Source organism: Ammospiza caudacuta, chromosome 1 (assembly GCF_027887145.1).
Source record: "Ammospiza caudacuta isolate bAmmCau1 chromosome 1, bAmmCau1.pri, whole genome shotgun sequence".
Lineage (NCBI taxonomy): Eukaryota > Metazoa > Chordata > Aves > Passeriformes > Passerellidae > Ammospiza > Ammospiza caudacuta.
Window position 1 is genome coordinate 4,177,805 of NC_080593.1, and position 16,626 is coordinate 4,194,430.

The 16,626-nt window shown below is 42.0% G+C and overlaps 1 protein-coding gene across 1 annotated transcript in view; it reads right to left on the reverse strand.

Moving 5' to 3' along the window:
• MINDY4 (MINDY lysine 48 deubiquitinase 4) overlaps positions 1 to 15,055 on the reverse strand; it is a 77,296-nt gene extending 62,241 nt beyond the window's left edge. The window contains exons 1-5 of the mRNA XM_058814849.1: positions 14,993 to 15,055; positions 12,164 to 12,283; positions 10,935 to 11,137; positions 7,813 to 8,071; positions 6,376 to 6,782 (exon numbers count right to left, since the gene is read on the reverse strand). Coding sequence (XP_058670832.1) covers positions 6,376 to 6,782; positions 7,813 to 8,071; positions 10,935 to 11,137; positions 12,164 to 12,283; positions 14,993 to 15,055 — 1,052 coding nt within the window. The remainder of the gene's footprint in view (positions 1 to 6,375; positions 6,783 to 7,812; positions 8,072 to 10,934; positions 11,138 to 12,163; positions 12,284 to 14,992) is intronic.
• Positions 15,056 to 16,626: the final 1,571 nt, after the last annotated feature.

Genomic DNA, 16,626 nt, shown 5'->3' on the forward strand with positions numbered 1-16,626 from the left:
CAGCAAAAATTCAGAGCAGTAAAGGTAAAAATATTTAGCAGACAGTACAAGCTTCAGACCAAAAATGCCTAAAGGAACATGAAAAATATTTAGAGTATTTTAACAGAGGTGAATATGTAGCAAGGAAAAGAAACAGCAGTCCAAAAATCAACTTCAGCTATGGATAACGGCAAAACACAGCAAATGGAAGGTGAATACAACAAAAAAAAATTCCTTTTAATAAGAACTGCTAGAAAGTGAATGTATTACCAGGGGAGAGGTGTCACCTGAGTCACTTAAGACTGGAGCAGACAAAACCTGGAAAAAGTATTTCAGCAAATATAAATATACACAGCAGTGATTGATCTGCCTTAGAAAGAAATGACCCTAAAAGTTCTTTTCCACCCATAGTTTCTAAGACTGTATGAAATATGAGTGATGTTCCACTTGGTGTCTGTGGCAATTCCCCAACCCAACCCTATCCGTGCTAGAACACAGGGCAGTGCCAGAAAAAGGCTTCTTACCAAACAAGGAGGGATATTTTGGGAATGGGAAGCACTGAACAGTGCCCAGCTGTGGTGAACTCAGCAGAGAGGCCCTGGCAGGAGGAGAAACCCTGGCTCTGAGCTCACTGACACTTCCCTGGAGCCACAATGCATGGGAGAGGCTCAGCTTTGGGTTGGAAATGATGCCTTGAGAGGGCTGGCCTAGAAGAGAGGCTGGACAGAGCTGAAGAATAAAGCAGGGATTTATTAAAAGGCCCCCATGGATGCACCTTGGGCAGCACCAGAGCCCAGCCAGGGCTGCACCCAAGATGAACCAAAATGGCCCCAAAATGCACGAGCGCTGCCGGGGTCTCTCCCTGGGATCAGTTCTGCTCCATTTGCACCTTGCAGTTCATTGTCCCATTCCAGCTTTAGCCCAGGCAGTCCCACCCTGCTTGTTTTTCTCTCTCCAGCCCACGGTGTTTGTGGTCCTGGGCTGAGATTTGGGTCATTTGTCCTTGGTGCCCAGCTGGAGCAGGAATTGTTTTGTCTCCCTGCTCTGTGCACAGAGCTCACCATGCCCTGATATGGAGCTCAGACCCGCACACTAAAGCAGCACAGAATCTGAAAATATAAAAGCTCAGAAAAGGCACCTGAATCCAACTTGCAGAGCCATGAAGCAGTGCCTGGAATCCCCCTCTTCCCTGGCAGAATGCTGCAGCAGAGCAGCAGCACAGCCAGGCTGCAGCCAGCACTGGTGGCCAGGCACAATCAGGTAATTAAATCCAGGGGATTGCTCACAGTGGAAGGATGAGTGCAGAATCAATTATCCTCCCTGCTCCTGGAGCTGCACACATCTCTGCCTCTGGACAATGGGATTCACTGCTGCATCCCTCTGCTCACTAATGGTAAAAGGAAATTTTCATTTTGATGTCACGATACTCCCAGTTCTTTGCGCCTCTCTGATTCTGAGCCATTCCCTTGGAGTTCCTAGGAAATATCCTTAACTTCAGGTCCTTTTGTTCCATTGGCCCAGTTTTACCCTTTTTTTCTGATTTCAGTGCTCTGATTTTAATTTCATGCTGTTTTTGATGGAACTGGGGAAGTTGGTTGGCTTAATATGAAAACCAGAATTTCAAGCATCACATGTTCTTCTTTGTAACTACCAGAAGAGAAATGGAGCTCTACAGACCAAACCTGCCCCTCTAACTCAGCAAAAGGCGGTTGCACTCCACTGCAGAACTGCCAGCTCAGATTTACTCATCCAAAAATTATTCAGCTGACAGCTGGAGGGTTTCCACAGAACCACCCCACTTTGCACTGATCAACTTAATGGAAAATTAGGAAAACACTTCAGGGGCTGCAGGAGGAACAACTGCAGCATGCCTCTGTAGTCACCACAAAAGAAGTGTTTCTCAACAGTTCTGAAGAGGGTTTTTCTTGACTTTCCCCAATTTTGTTTGCTCAAGCTGTGAAATGGGGAAATCTTGACCTTCTAACCCCATGTAACCTTCCCAAAAAAGTCATTATTCATCGTGGCTTTATTTCTGGAAAAGCAATAGAAAGACTTTAATGCAAGGACAGTCATCAACTTCAACACCCATCTATTTCTTTACAATTTCTGAAGATCATGAATTCCATTCCACTCATTCTTTATTCTGTCTGCTGAGGTTAATGATAAATATTCCCCTCCAGTAGGGGATTCAGCACCAAGGAGAATCACAGGATGATTTAGAGGTCACCTCAAGACATTAAGGGGAGCAGAGAACCTTTCCTTGCTGCCATTCCAGGCTCTACCCAGAATAAAAGACTCAGGAAAATCTTTATTAATTTGCTCCCTGTAACCTGAGTTATGTTCCCTCAACATCATCTCTCCCAAGTCCTTACAAATGTTAAGAAACCACAGACACAGCAATTTTTAAGTGGAATCTTGAACTGGGTACTTTTAAATTTAGGTTTTTATTCCCTTCAAAATCTCTTAAAAAAAAAAAAAGGTAGTGAATAATTCACATTTTATTTGGCCTTGCACACAAATAAGAGGAGCAGAGACTCAACAAAAAAGGGGAATACTCCTTTGAAGATGAACAATAAACAGCAGCATTAAAATAACCTGAAGAGGGTTTCAAATTCTCCACTGAAGTGGCACTGAGACATAAATGTAATTTTTAATTTGTTAAGTTAAATAAAACTGCTGAGAAGGAGCATGGAGGCATTACTGACATATTCCTGTATAAATGTGAGTGCACTGCTTGCACAACATCACCACATTAAAGCCTGGCTCCAAATAAGACGGAAACTCCCTTTTTTCCAGGGAATCTCATGGAAAAGACAAGAGGCCATGGGTACAAATCACTCCTGGGGACATTCCAATTGGACCCAAGAGGAAAATTTTTCAAGAGAACAATCAGCCATTGGAACCATCCCCCAGGGAAAAGTGTTGAATTCCCAAACCCTGGGCACTTTTAAGATTTGGCACAAAGGGTGCTGGGTCACCTTGTCTAGACTGTGCCTTTGCCAAGGAAGGTTGGACCAGGTGACCCTTGAGGTCCCTTCCAACCTGGTGCTGTGGGATTCTGTGAATTGAGAAATTCAACTGGCTGCTGGCTGCTTACAGCTGAGGATAAATGAGGATTTGCTGCCACCTATATGTTGCTTTTCTCATAGATTAATGAAAAACAAAAATCCTAAAATAAAACCCACCTGTAGAATCTGGGTAAGTATGCAAACTCTACAGCATAACATATTTTTTTTTATGAAATAACCCTTCATGACTTTGCAAAAAATATAAACATGGCAATGAAGAGCCATCATTGACCCCTGTAATATCTTTCATTAAAGGGTGTGAGTTCAAAATTCTGTGCATCTGCATTTCCCTAGGATATTTTATGGCCAGGTATTCTTTTAAAGGTTGGCAAGTTTTACTTCCAATTTTTTCTCATGTGTTTGCACAGGGTGCCTTCAGCTTACATGCTGTTACAGCACTTTCATCATGGGAGAAAAGAGAATCAAAAAGTAAAGCAAATTGAAGGAAAAATAAGATTTGTCTTTACTTTTCTATGGGAAACAAAAACAGAACTGCAGATGCTGTGAATGAGCCAGCTGTCATTAATCCTACAGAGGTTTTCAGCTGCTCATCTAAATAGTTAGATTGGGATTTAGTAACAGGGAATGCAAGAGGGTCCAGAAAAATACCTGCTGTATTTACACTGCAATTTTTCACTGTATTACCACTGTAATCCAGTGGTTATTACCACTGTAATACACTGTATTACCACTGCAATTTTTCATTCTTTAAAATGCTCAATCCCTTTGACCAAAACCAGCAGGATTTGGCTGAAGGGAAATAAAAGTTTTGCAAGAGCCAGGCCTGATATTATGGGAGGTTTTTGGAGTCTGTATTTCTCCCTCTGACCTCCTGGAGTCCCAGCAGCCCTGCTGGGTTCTGTGGGTGCTTCCAGGAGCTCAGAGCTCAGCAGGGACCAAATGCTCTGCTGTGGTGTTGTAAGGGTACCCAGGATGAGGTGAGAGATGAGAATTTGACTCCAAGTTCTCAGAATAATATATAAATAATTATAATATAATATATTATAACATATAATTATAATATCATATATTATGCAATAATATTTAATTATACAATATAATATATAATATATCATATATAATATAATATAATATAATATAATATAATATAATATAATATGTATAATAGATTATATATAATTATATACATTATTATATATAATATATTATTACATATATAATAATATATATTATATTATATTATATTATATTATATTATATTATATTATATTATATTATATTATATTATATTATATTACATTATATTACATTACATTGTATTACATTATATTACATTATATTACTAAAACTATACTAAAGAAAATGATACAGCAGAAGTCTAAACCAAGAATGATAATGAAAGCTCGTGACTGACGCCTCAGAGTCAGACACAGCTGATGGTGATTGGCCATTAATTAAAAACAATTCACACGTTTGGATAAACAATTCTCCAAATCACATCCCAGAGGAGGAAAACATGGAGAAGCCGAGGCTTCTCATTTTCCCAGGAGGAGAAATCCTGGCGAAGGGATTTTTCAGAAAATATCACAGTGACACTCTGCTGGCTGCAGCTCCCACTGCCCAGAAGGAATGAATAAGGAAAGGGCTCTGCTTAGGAAAGGGCTCCCTCTCCTGCTCCTGCTGAGACCAAAGCAGCTCTGTGAGGGAAGGGAATTGTTCCCAATCCCTCCCTGCCTGCAGGGATGGAGCACAGGCAGGACGGCAGCACATCCTGTGGGTCACCCCCCTTCCAGCCCAGCTTCTCCAAAGGTTGGGAAGTGCCAGTGTCCAAACACATCAGAGTGAGCCACTGAACTACAGAGCTGTTTACGTTGGAAAAGACCTTCAAGATCAAGTCCAACCAGCATTGCCCTGTCCACCACCAAACCCTGTCCCCAAGTGCCACATCCACACAGCTCTGGAGCACTTCCAGAGGTGGTGATTCCATCACTGCCCTTGGCAGCCTGTTCCAATGCCTGACCAGCCTTTCAGGGAAGAAATCTTCCCTAATATCCAAACTAAAACTCCCCTGACACAACTTGAGCCCATTCCCGCTCCTCCTGTCCCTGTTCCCTTGGAGAAGGCCTGATCCCCCCAGCTGTCCCCTCCTGTCAGGAGCTGTGCAGATCCTAAAGGTCCCCTCTGATCCCCCTTTGCTCCAGGCTGAGCCCTTTCCCAGCTCTGTTCCCTTCTCTGGACTCACTCCAGCCCCTCAAAGCCTTTCTTGTCATGAGGGGCCCAAAAGTGCCTGCAGGATCTGAGGTGTGGCCTCAGCAGTGCCAGCAGAGGGGACAATCCCTGCCCTGGCCTAGGCCAGGTGCCCTTGGCCTTCTTGGCCACCTGGGCACTCCTGGCTGACTTCAGCCACTGTCACCAGCACCCCCAGGTCCCTTCCCACTTTTCCAACTGTTCCAGCCACTCTTCCCAAAGCTGTGGTGCTGGCTGGGATTGTTGTGACCCCCTTGTAGGACCCAGCTGCCAACAAGGGGGGGTTGTATCAGACTTTTCACTGGTTTTTAGCAAGTCTTTCCAGGGAATTCCACACAGAGAATTCCACCACATCTCTGAGGCTCATCCATAATGAACTGTCCATTCATTGATTAGCCAGTATCAGGAATAATACACTCAATATTCTCAGCTTTGGAGCTGCCAAAGGCCACTGAATTCTCTTCTCTACCTCAATCAATGCTGAGTGTGAGGAAAAATTCATCCTGAGAGTGGAAAGGACGAAGGGATGGGGCAGCACTACCTTCTAGGACCAGCACTACCTTATAGGATCAGCCAAGCTGTATGAAACCAGAGTTTTAAGACTTTAGACTGTTGCACTTTGGCCTACTACACGTTAATCTTTTACAAATTAAATGAATGTGGAATGCTGGCACTGTGGAATGCTCTTTTCAGCAAATTTTTGGTTCCAGATAGGAAGCGAGTGCCACTCCTGGCCCATCTGCAGCTCCAGCATACCCCCAGTTTGATAATTCCTACAGCCTTAACTTATAAATGCACTTATACCTAATGTATAACTGCTTCCTTCTCAATAGGGTCTCCACATACAGTATCTCAATAAACAATTAAACTAGAAAATAAAGTAGCAAAATTAATTTTAAGAAATCAGTGTTAGTGTATAAATTTAAAAAATGCTACACGTCCCACTCTTACATTTTATCCAGAAAAATAATTAGAAAACATCACTTAAGAACATAAGAGAGAGAAAAGCCAAAAATACAGTTCTCTGAGAGAGACTCTTCTAAAACTTCTATACCATGAAATAGTGCAGAAAAATAATAAAAACTCAGTTTTAGCATAATATCCCCAGAAACACTCTCACCTGTGGCCTGACAACCGACTCTCAGCTTTCCTGAGGGATCTTTCCTTCTTTTCTCTCCCAGCCCCTGAATGCCTGTGAGGGACGCTCACTTTAAGGCTTTTCTCACTGCTGTCTGCACCAGAGCTTGCAAGAGATTTCCTTTCCTTCTCCCTCTCAGACAGCAGCTTGGACAAAAAGTCCTCTGCATCTCTGGGGCTGTTCCTTGGTTTCTCAGAGGCAGAGCTGGTGTGTGAGCTTAGCACGGTCCTGGATGCGAATTCCAGGTGGGATTTTGTTGGAGATGCTTTGCTTTCCTGCAGATCAGGGCTTGGGACACTCAGGTCGTGCTCTTCATGCTCCTCGCCCCTGGGCTGGGCTGTGCTGCTGGCGCTCGTGGATCTTTTGGAAATCCTCCTTTTTTGGGGATCCTGGAAGAAAGGGCCATGAAAACCACAGATTGAAATTTCATCTTTATCTTTAAATTTTTACCTTTATCTTTAAATAAACACAAAAAGCAAAGGAAAGCTCTAACACTGATTTCTGACCTGACCTGTTCATTCATTTTTATGAGTCAGCTTAGAGAGTAAATCAGATTTTTTAAAAAAATCAGTAATAAAATAAAGACAAACACTTTCACTTACAATTTGACCAGTATTAAAGATGCTGCCTACCATTGAAACGTTTCCATATTTTTACCAGGAACAACAATAAATTACCTCCTAAGAGCTAATTTTAGGATTGTATCTAGCTCAGAAAATCAACACATAAAGGATATTTTACTGGTACCTAGCCCATAGGTATCTAGTCTTTACTTCTAAATCAAAAATATTTACAAATATCCAACTAATTAATTCAATTTCCATATCCTCTTCAGTACTACCTAAATGTCATAGTTCAATATTTTAATTTCTCATTATCACAAGCCTAATTTTACATTGGAAAAGTCCCTGTAATTATATAAAAGAAGCATAAAGAAAAAAAAAATAGGCAAGAATTTTTTAACTGTGCTTTGAAAGCACTTCTTGATTTGATCAATTCAGAAACATATTTTCAACTGGAAGCAATTTTCAGTTCCAAACTGCTGCTGATTAAATGTGGGGTCTTGGAAAAACCAGAGTAAAACAGATACTGTGAAAGTAACAAAGCAATTTTCATGGGAAAAATGGAAAACCAAATCTGTCAAGAGGTTTCAAGAATGGGAAAGAATTATAGAGGAATTCAGCGACCTGAGATCACAGACATGCAGGGGGTGATTGTCTACAGTGGTTTTATCAGAAATTCTGAATGAAGCACAACAACTTCCCTAACTTACCCCTTCTTTTCAGCCTGCAGATTTAATAATGCATTAACATGCAGAAGCCATTTGAACATTATTTGCAAGTGACTTTTTTTTAGCCCAGCAAGCTGGATATAAAATCCATGGGCAACTCAAACATTTTGTAAATTGTTGGGAATCACCTCTGGTGGACTCGCCACCGGTCCAGCCATCATTCCTCTGGCAATGAGACCAGCCCTGGGCCTGGACTTCTCCTTCCCTGTGGATTTCAGCTCCTCAGAAATCACAGCTGCTTTTAAATCCTCTTGACTGTCTTTGAACTTCTTGTCCCAAGCACAGGGTAAGCTACTGCTGTGGGTTGTCCCCATGTGGCATTTTTCACTTCTGTGTTGATGTTTTCTGGGTGCAGGGATTTTATCCAGGGGACTCTCAGCATCGTGCCTAGAAGGAGAAAGAGGAAAAGCTTGAAACAGCAAAGTTATGCACAAGTAAATTAATAAAACCAGCTAATTAGAGCCCTGCTGTAAAATTAAGTTGCATTTTACCTTGAAATGGTAATCAAATGCAGTTACTTTTCATTTAAACATTTGGAAGTAGGACTTCAGGACATTTGCCATCATTATTATGTGTCACAATTGGTTATAATATGGGTAACAGCATCCCATGATTACTTATTTTGCTGTAAAAAGTGTTCAAACTGAGAGAAGGGAAATTTACATTAGATATTGAGAAGAAATTCTTTCCTGTGAGGATGGGGAGGCCCTGGCACAGGTGCCCAGAGAAGCTGTGGCTGCCCCTGGATCCCTGGCAGTGCCCAAGGCCAGGCTGGACAGGGCTTGGAGCAACCTGGGATGGTGGAAGGTGTCCCTGCCCATCCAGGGGGTGGAATGAGATGAGCTTGTAGCTCCCTTCCAGCCCAATCCATTCTATGATTGTATATCATAGCAGAAAGTAAAACTTATTTGTTATATCAGACAGGTCCTAAGCTACACTCAGCAGTTCCTGTTCCTTCTCCATGTTTGAAAATGTAACACTTTTGCTCACATCCTCTGATCTCCTGTAACTTAGACTGACTCCACTGACCCCTCTCACTCTTTGTTCAGCTGTAGAACACTTTCTTTAGTCCAAAAACAAAAACACTTTTGTGATGGAAATTATTTTACTGAGTAGTTCCCAGTTCCGTGTCCGTTTAAAAATTTATAAATCCTGTGTAACTCAAAACCACTAGCCTTTCTTAATACAAGGAAACAAGTCCATGAATTTGTTATCCCCTCTGGGATGTTTTCCTCCATCCTAATTCACTGTAAAGCAAGTCCATAAGTTGAAACATCTTGTACCACAAACATGTTCCTTTTATTTAACCCATTTTTCCAGAAGTGTGTCTCGTGTGGTGAGGACACACTGTGTGTGATGTGTATGATGTCTTGAGAAGGCTGACCTAAAACAGAGGCTGGACAGAGCTAAAGAATAAAGCAGGGATTTATTCAAAGGCCTCCACGGATGCACCTTGGGCAGCACCAGAGCCCAGCCAGGGCTGCACCCAAGATGAACCAAAATGGCCCCAAAATGCACGAGCGCTGCCGGGGTCTCTCCCTGGGATCAGTTCTGCTCCATTTGCACCTTGCAGTTCATTGTCCCATTGCAGCTTTAGCCCAGGCAGTCCCACCCTGCTTGTTTTTCTCTCTCCAGCCCATGGGGTTTGTGCTCTGGGGCTGAGATTTGGGTCATTTGTCCTTGGTGCCCAGCTGGAGCAGGAATTGTTTTGTCTCCCTGCTCGTGCACAGAGCTCACCATGCCCTGATGTGAAGAACAACAGAACTACAAACAAAAGCAGCACAGATTCTGAAAAATATAAAAGCTAAAACCTGGGGCATCATGTATGTAAACTGAAGGGAGCCTGATCTGCCTCTGGAATCATCAGGAAAAGCAAGGACTGCTACTCCCAACCCAGCTCCACATAACCCTTCACTGCCAAGGGGCGCTGGCTCAGAGGCTGTTTTAAATTACAGACACAAACAGCAACCTCCCAGAGCAAAGTTAAAAGCAAATCAGACTCATTAATAATGAACCAATGCAGAGTCATGTCTGATTAAACTTTCCACCCCTGACAGCATGGTTAAAAGCTACACAGGTGGTTGAAATTAAAACTGATTTCAGGCACTGCCTGGCTGACCTTGGCAATCCCTGGTTTTCCCTTGTCCAAAGGGAATGGCGAGGGTGAGAACGAGCCTCAGGGCAGAAGGCAGGGTTAGATGGGATATTGGGAAGAAATTCTTCATTGTGAGGATGGTGAGGCTGGCATAGGGGTCCCAGAGCAGCTGTGGCTGCCTCTGGATCCTTGAAGTGTCCAAGGCCAGGCTGGATGGGGCTTGGAGCAGCCTGGGATAGAGGAATAGGATGGAATGAGATGATCTTTAAAGCCCCTTCCAACATTAACACCACTTAGCACTGCTGTGTCCTCCCAGAGCAGCGTCAGGCACTCCCCTGTGGGACAGACCCATGAAAGGGAAAGAAAAATGGATTAAAAAAACAAAAAGAGGAAGAAAAACAAGAAAAGGGAAAAAAAGCCTTTGCTCTGCGTCCTTTTCAAGTGTTACTTCTGAGTTCAACTTAAAACATCTTGGCTTTCTTCCCCTATAAGAAATGACTTCATGGGTTTTTTTCAGGCACTGGTGCTCAGACTTGGCTGCTTTGAGCATGTTGCATTTAGGATGAAGAACAAAACCTGATTAATTCCCTGAGGGTGGAGGCTGGGAAGACAAATTACATTTCTGTGCCCATTTTACAAGCTTCCTATGGAAGTACAAGGCTGTTAATCCTCTTTGAGGCACCAATAAAGGAAAAACTTGGTTACATGCTATTTTCAGGTATTCTGCAAGGTCTGAACCTGCACTATTTTAACAACACTGAATTTAAGACATTAAAACTTGCTTTTGCCTATGTCAGGCATGAATATATTCATAGTTTGAGCACAGGTGGTTTGTTTTACCTCCAAACCTGCTTCAATTTGAGTATTTCCAATGTGAAAGGCATGAAATTTCCTATTTCAATGTCCTTCAGTGACTGAGATCTGCAATTGAGGTTATCAGTCTTCATAATTTGTAGGGAACATAAAATATCATTTTTGAAGGGTGGCTTGCACAGGAAATTTTAATAATCTAGAAAATTAAGTTTGTGTTATGAGGATAACTAACAAAACAAAGTTGAGCTCAAGATATAAATGATAAAACATTTAAAACTCTTTCCCTTCATTAAGAAAAAACAAGTGAATACACAGAGATAAGAGAAATAAATCAGAGAGTACCTGGAGGGCTGAGTTTTGCCCTCATCCAGAGCATTGGCATTGCCGTGGTCCTCATCCAGGGGGTCAGGGGGGTGGGATGCTGAGCTCTTACTCTGAGGAGCTGCCAGAGCAGAGCTGGAACCAGAGCTCCTGGAAGTGCCACGGTGCTCCAGGAAATAATTGGTAATAATTTCCAGCAGTGTCTTCAGTGGGTTCTCCTTTGCCTGGCCAAATAGAGAGATAAAATGTGGGAAATTAATTTGTAGGGAATTCTCCAGGCCTGACAGAAGGCTCACACAGTGTGTGCATCTGTGTGCAAACCTTGAGATGAGAAATGCTGACTGGGAAATGCCATGGAATAGCACAGACATTGCTGAGAGAGAAATGGAACCAGAAAGAAGTTCAAAAAATGGCCTTACAAATAAGACTGGATACTTTGGAGAAATAGAACTTTGGAGAATAGAATTGTAGTGAGACCCATGAGGGGTAATTTTAAATTATTGGCTTTGAGGCATTTTCAGCATAGTGTGGCTAAGGCTGATAGGCTAAGAAACAATTTATAATCTATTGTAATTAGGAAATAGTTGGGTTCTGATTGTGATGGCATGAATTATAACATCTGTATTGTCTCACCCTTCACATGAGACTGAAAATGGAATAAATTTTTTTAAAACATCTCTCAGTTGCCCCAGCTCTGGGTCAGAAAAGGGAATAATCCAACAATAAAGTTCTTGGTGGCGACTGAAATGCTGTGTTAGTCTGGCTGCAGGGCCTGACTTTTACAATGTAAAGCTACTGAACATTTTAATTGTTTCCCAGAGTTACCTGAGGGTGCATTCCAGGAGGGACTGTACAAACAATCCAGGGAAATGGAAGATGGCACCTAAAGAATGTCAAGAGCTCAAAGGTGCTGCTGTGTTAAGTGAAGGAAGCAGGACACAAAAAAAACAACCTGTCATGGTGATTTCTTACCCTCATTTTAGCTAAATATTCCAAAATGTGGAAACTGTGCTAGAATGCAACTTTTCTACACTGGGAGAGGGTTTTTTGAAGTGGCATTTATAGACTTTATATGAAGATACCAAAAGCACTGTGGTGCCTCAAGTTATGAGTGAAGTATTCATATTGCATTTCCAAGGATAATAAATACCAGAAGTGTAATTTCCATCTGCTGTGCCACATATAAATGGAAATGCATATGGAAATGGGCATGCAAGGACACTTGCACATGGTGCCAGGTGTTCCCTCACCTTGTTCTGTTTGTACAGGGAGTGCAGGTGCAGGACATTCCTGAGCTCATTCCTGTTGTTGATGCTGAGTGCAGAGCGAGGAAGCTCCCGGTCCATGGTGCTGATGGTTTTCTTCAAACCCTGAGGAGGAAAAGTGTCAGAGGCCAAAGCTTTTACTCTGGGTTTTTGGTGGGTGTGACATGAAACTTGCGGATGGCAGCAATCAGGAAATCCTCAGAACCTGTGCTGTAATGGTACAAAACTGAATTATAGCAGCCCATGGATGTGAGAATAATTGAGGTGGCTACATGAGATGGAAATTGCTGAACAGAGAAAAACAAAAACCTCTATGCAGGTGACTTCAGCTGCTAAACAGCCTCCTAAGACTGATGGTCTGTATGAAATGCCCTGAGCTGAAGTTATTCCAGCCAGCCTCAGGCTGGAAATTGTGGGAACCCAGAGCATCCCTCTGGCTGTCCAGAATGGCCAAGACCCCTGCCAGGGGGCTCAGAGACCCTGGCACAGAGCCCAAGATGCCTGTGGGTTTGATTATGACCCATGGAGCAAATTACCAACCTTAGATGAAGACCAGCAAGCCACAACCGTTTAGGTAGAATGATAGTGAAGTTATCACAGGGTGGAAAAGTAGATTTTGGGGTTTTTGGTATGGGGGTTCAGGAGGCAAGATGGAGGAATCTGGGCATGTCCAGCCTTTCTCCTTCTTCTTCTTGGCCTCCATCTTCTGCTGTGATGTTGGCACTTTTAGATTGGTTTAGAGTAGGAGCTCACTGTCTAACACAGGTGATAGGAATTGGAAAGTTATGGTAAATATTGTACATGCAATTTTTAGCATAAAGACATAACACTGCCCCTGGGGCAGGCAGAGTGCCTGGAACTGTCCTGCTGGATGGACCTGGGCAGGGCAGGAGAAAGAATTTTATAGATAAGATACAATAAACAACCTTGAGACCAAGAAATGAAGAGCTCTGACTCCTTCTTCAAGTGCTGGGCTGGGAAAAGAGACTTTTAACATTCTTGGGGTCACAGTGACCAAAAGATCCCGAGAGGAAATCAGTCAGATCTCCATGGCATCAGCTGGTTTGGGATCTTCAACTTTCACTCTGAGGTCAGCACCCATGGGCACCTCAAAGATAAAACCCATGGGCATCTCACTCTCTGGGGAGAGACACTGATTTATTGTGAGTCAGATCCCAAAATAATTTAAGTGTTACAACACCAGGCTACCATATTGAGAGAGAAAGCCCTGATTCCTTCTGTGGAGGGTTATTGTCACAACAAAGGATTTCTTTTTCTGCTGACAGAGCGTCTGGCTCGGATTTATGAAATTGAGGGCAAGTTGTGGTAAATAAAGGATCATCATCCCTGTAGGCTCTGATGTGCATGAAAGATCTGGAGGGAGCAGAAGCACAAAGGAATATCAGTGCCCCTTGTTTTGAAAATGTGAATTTGGACACAGGATGCAAAACATGAGACTGAGGTTTGTGTAACACTTAATGGGACAGCGGCTGCTTAATTTCTGATATAACTCATTCCTGACACAGGGGGTCCAACATCAGCAATATTTCCTAAGGACTGAACATAAATAAAAAGTAATAGGTGCTGCTACATGGAAATGTGAAGGTGGTTTCCAGTCTGCTCAATCCCACACTCCCCACATGCTTGTGTAGTCCAAAATTCACTTTATAGTATTACATTTGTGACAGGTACAAAGGCTTCTTTCCTCCCCTTATCTCAATTCCTTTCCCAACCACCAAAAAATGGGGTTTCTGCTGAGTTATTACTGAAAACTGGGGGGGGCGGAATGCATGTTAGCAGTTTCTCTAAAACTGTGACCTTCTGCCTTTAAAAAAACAAATTAAAATACGATTAAGATTATATAAAATATAAATATATTTATATATTATTTATATCTATTTATATATTTATATATAAATATATACCTTCCTATATTATAAATATATATATTTATATATTATAAACATATATGTATTCTTATATGATGGCTATAATAGATACATATGATCTATTTATATATAGATACTTTATATAAAATTATATAAGATAATAATTAATATAATATGGTATAATATAATATAATATAGTATAATATAATATAATATAATATAATATAATATAATATAATATAATATAATATAATATAATATAATATAATATAATATGGTATAAGTATAGAATATAGTTATATATAAATAAATAGAATATTTATATTATATTATAATATTTATATTATATTATATTATATTATATTATATTATATTATATTATATTATATTATATTATATTAATAATTGTATTACATATTTTATGTTTTAAATAAAATTATATAAAAATAATTTTAAATATTTTTTTTTAATTAGGCTTTGTATGCCTCTTGCAAACACAAGGACAACAGCAAAACAGTCAATTAATGAAGGAAAAAAAAGAAAAGAAAATTTAATTTTGTTTTTTTTTTAACCCAAAAACCTGCAAACAACACGAAAAACCAAACTGAAAGTGCGTTTCTCGATTTAATTCCCAGTCTCGCAGGCGTGCGTGGGTAAGGCTGGGCTTCCCCCGAGCAGGAGGAAGCAGCTCCAGCACCGGCAATAAAAGGGCACTGTGGGAGATGTAGTCCAGCCGCTCACCCCGGAGCCTTCCCCCCTTCCCACCCAGCTGATTTCGGTCCGGATAAACCCCCGAGCATCCCTGAATTCTCCTTTTCCCGGAGCATCCCTGAATTCCCCTTTTCCCGGAGCATCACCGAATCCTCCTTCTCTCCTCTCCCATCCCCAGCGGGGCTCACCGGGCAGGAAAAGCACACGAGTTTACCTTTCTACTGAGAAACTCTCTCACCAGTGATGCGGCCACTTCTTGCACTAGGGCGTTGTCCATGTTTTAAGGCGGAAAAGGCGGATTTTGGGTGCGGGACGGAGCCCGCGGGGAGGCGGCGCTGGAGAGCGCGGCATGGGAAACACGGAGCGCTCCTCCCACGGCGCGCAGGGAGGGATGGAGGGATGGAGGCGGGGGAATTGGGGATGGAGGGTGTTATGAACAAAAATTCGGTTAATATTTTTTTGTGAGAAAAGGTTACAAAAAGGCAGCCAGATCACTGTCGCTGCCGAAGTTCTGCGTGTTTTGTTATTGTAATCACGGGTCGTTGTCGTTGATGGTTGTTTTTGTATTAGTAAAAGCCCTGGCTGGGGCGAGTTAATGGCCCTTCTCCTGAGACTGTAACGGGTGGGGACCTTCCCGAAGCTAAGTTGTACCTTTCTCATAGTGAAGACACCTGAGAAGGTAGGGGGGGGTTATGCAAAGTGACTCCAAGACCACAATGCAGCACGGGTCCCCCACTGCACGGAGAAAACCCCAAAAACAACGAGCCAAATAAGAGTTGAGAGACTGGAGTGATGTCTGGATGTGAGGAGCAGGGCGCTGGGCCTGCAGAGATGCGGGAAACCTTCGTCGTTCCTCACCCTGTTCTCGAGATCCCCCGGGCCAGGACTGGGAGGTCTGGAGACGCGAACCGAACTAACATCCGACGGGGACATCCCTAAAGGCTCCCACGAGGACCGAATTCCCCCAGCTCTGCCCCTGGTGGACAGAGCTGTGCTTATCCTCCTCCTCTGAGTCGCCCCTGGGAGACGACGGGACGCTGCAGCCCCGCCGAGCCGCCCAATCCTGAGCTGATCGCTTTTAACAAAGGCATTAAAAAGGAGAAGAAGTCTCCTGGCCCTTGTTTATTTCAGAGGGAAGTTGGGGAGAACGGGGGAAAAAAACCCCAATCAAACCAAGCCAAAAACCCACCAAAACAAAACAAAAAAAAAAAAAAAAAAAAAAAAAAAAAAAAAAAGAAAACAACGACAACAACAAACAAACTCACACACGAAAAAAAAACACACCAAAAAAAAAAAAAAACCACCAACACCCCCACCCCCAAAAAAAACACAAAAAAATCTCACCAAAAAACACAAAAAAACCACCCCGAAATCAAAACGAAACCAACCCAAAAAACCACACGAAAAAACGCACAAAAAACCCCCAAAACAAAAATACAAACAAACAAACAAAATCCCACACAAAACCCCCACAAAAACACAAAAAAAACCCCAAACCCCCCAAAACAAAACACAAAAAAATCCCAAAAGCACACCAAAAAAAAAAAACACCAAAAAAAATCCCACAAACAAACCCAAAAATCAAAACAAAGCAAAAAGAAACAAAAATAAACTAAGAAAATAAAAGAAATCCACACAAAAAGCCCACAAAAAACGCACAAAAACCACCAAAAAAACCCCACAAACAAACCCAAAAATCAAAACAAAGCAAAAAGAAGCAAAAATAAACTAAGAAAATAAAAGAAATCCACACAAAAAGCCCACAAAAAACTCACAAAAACCCCCAAAAACCCAACAAAAACCCTCAAAAAAACCATCCAGAAAAAAAACCAAAAGAAAACCCCCAAC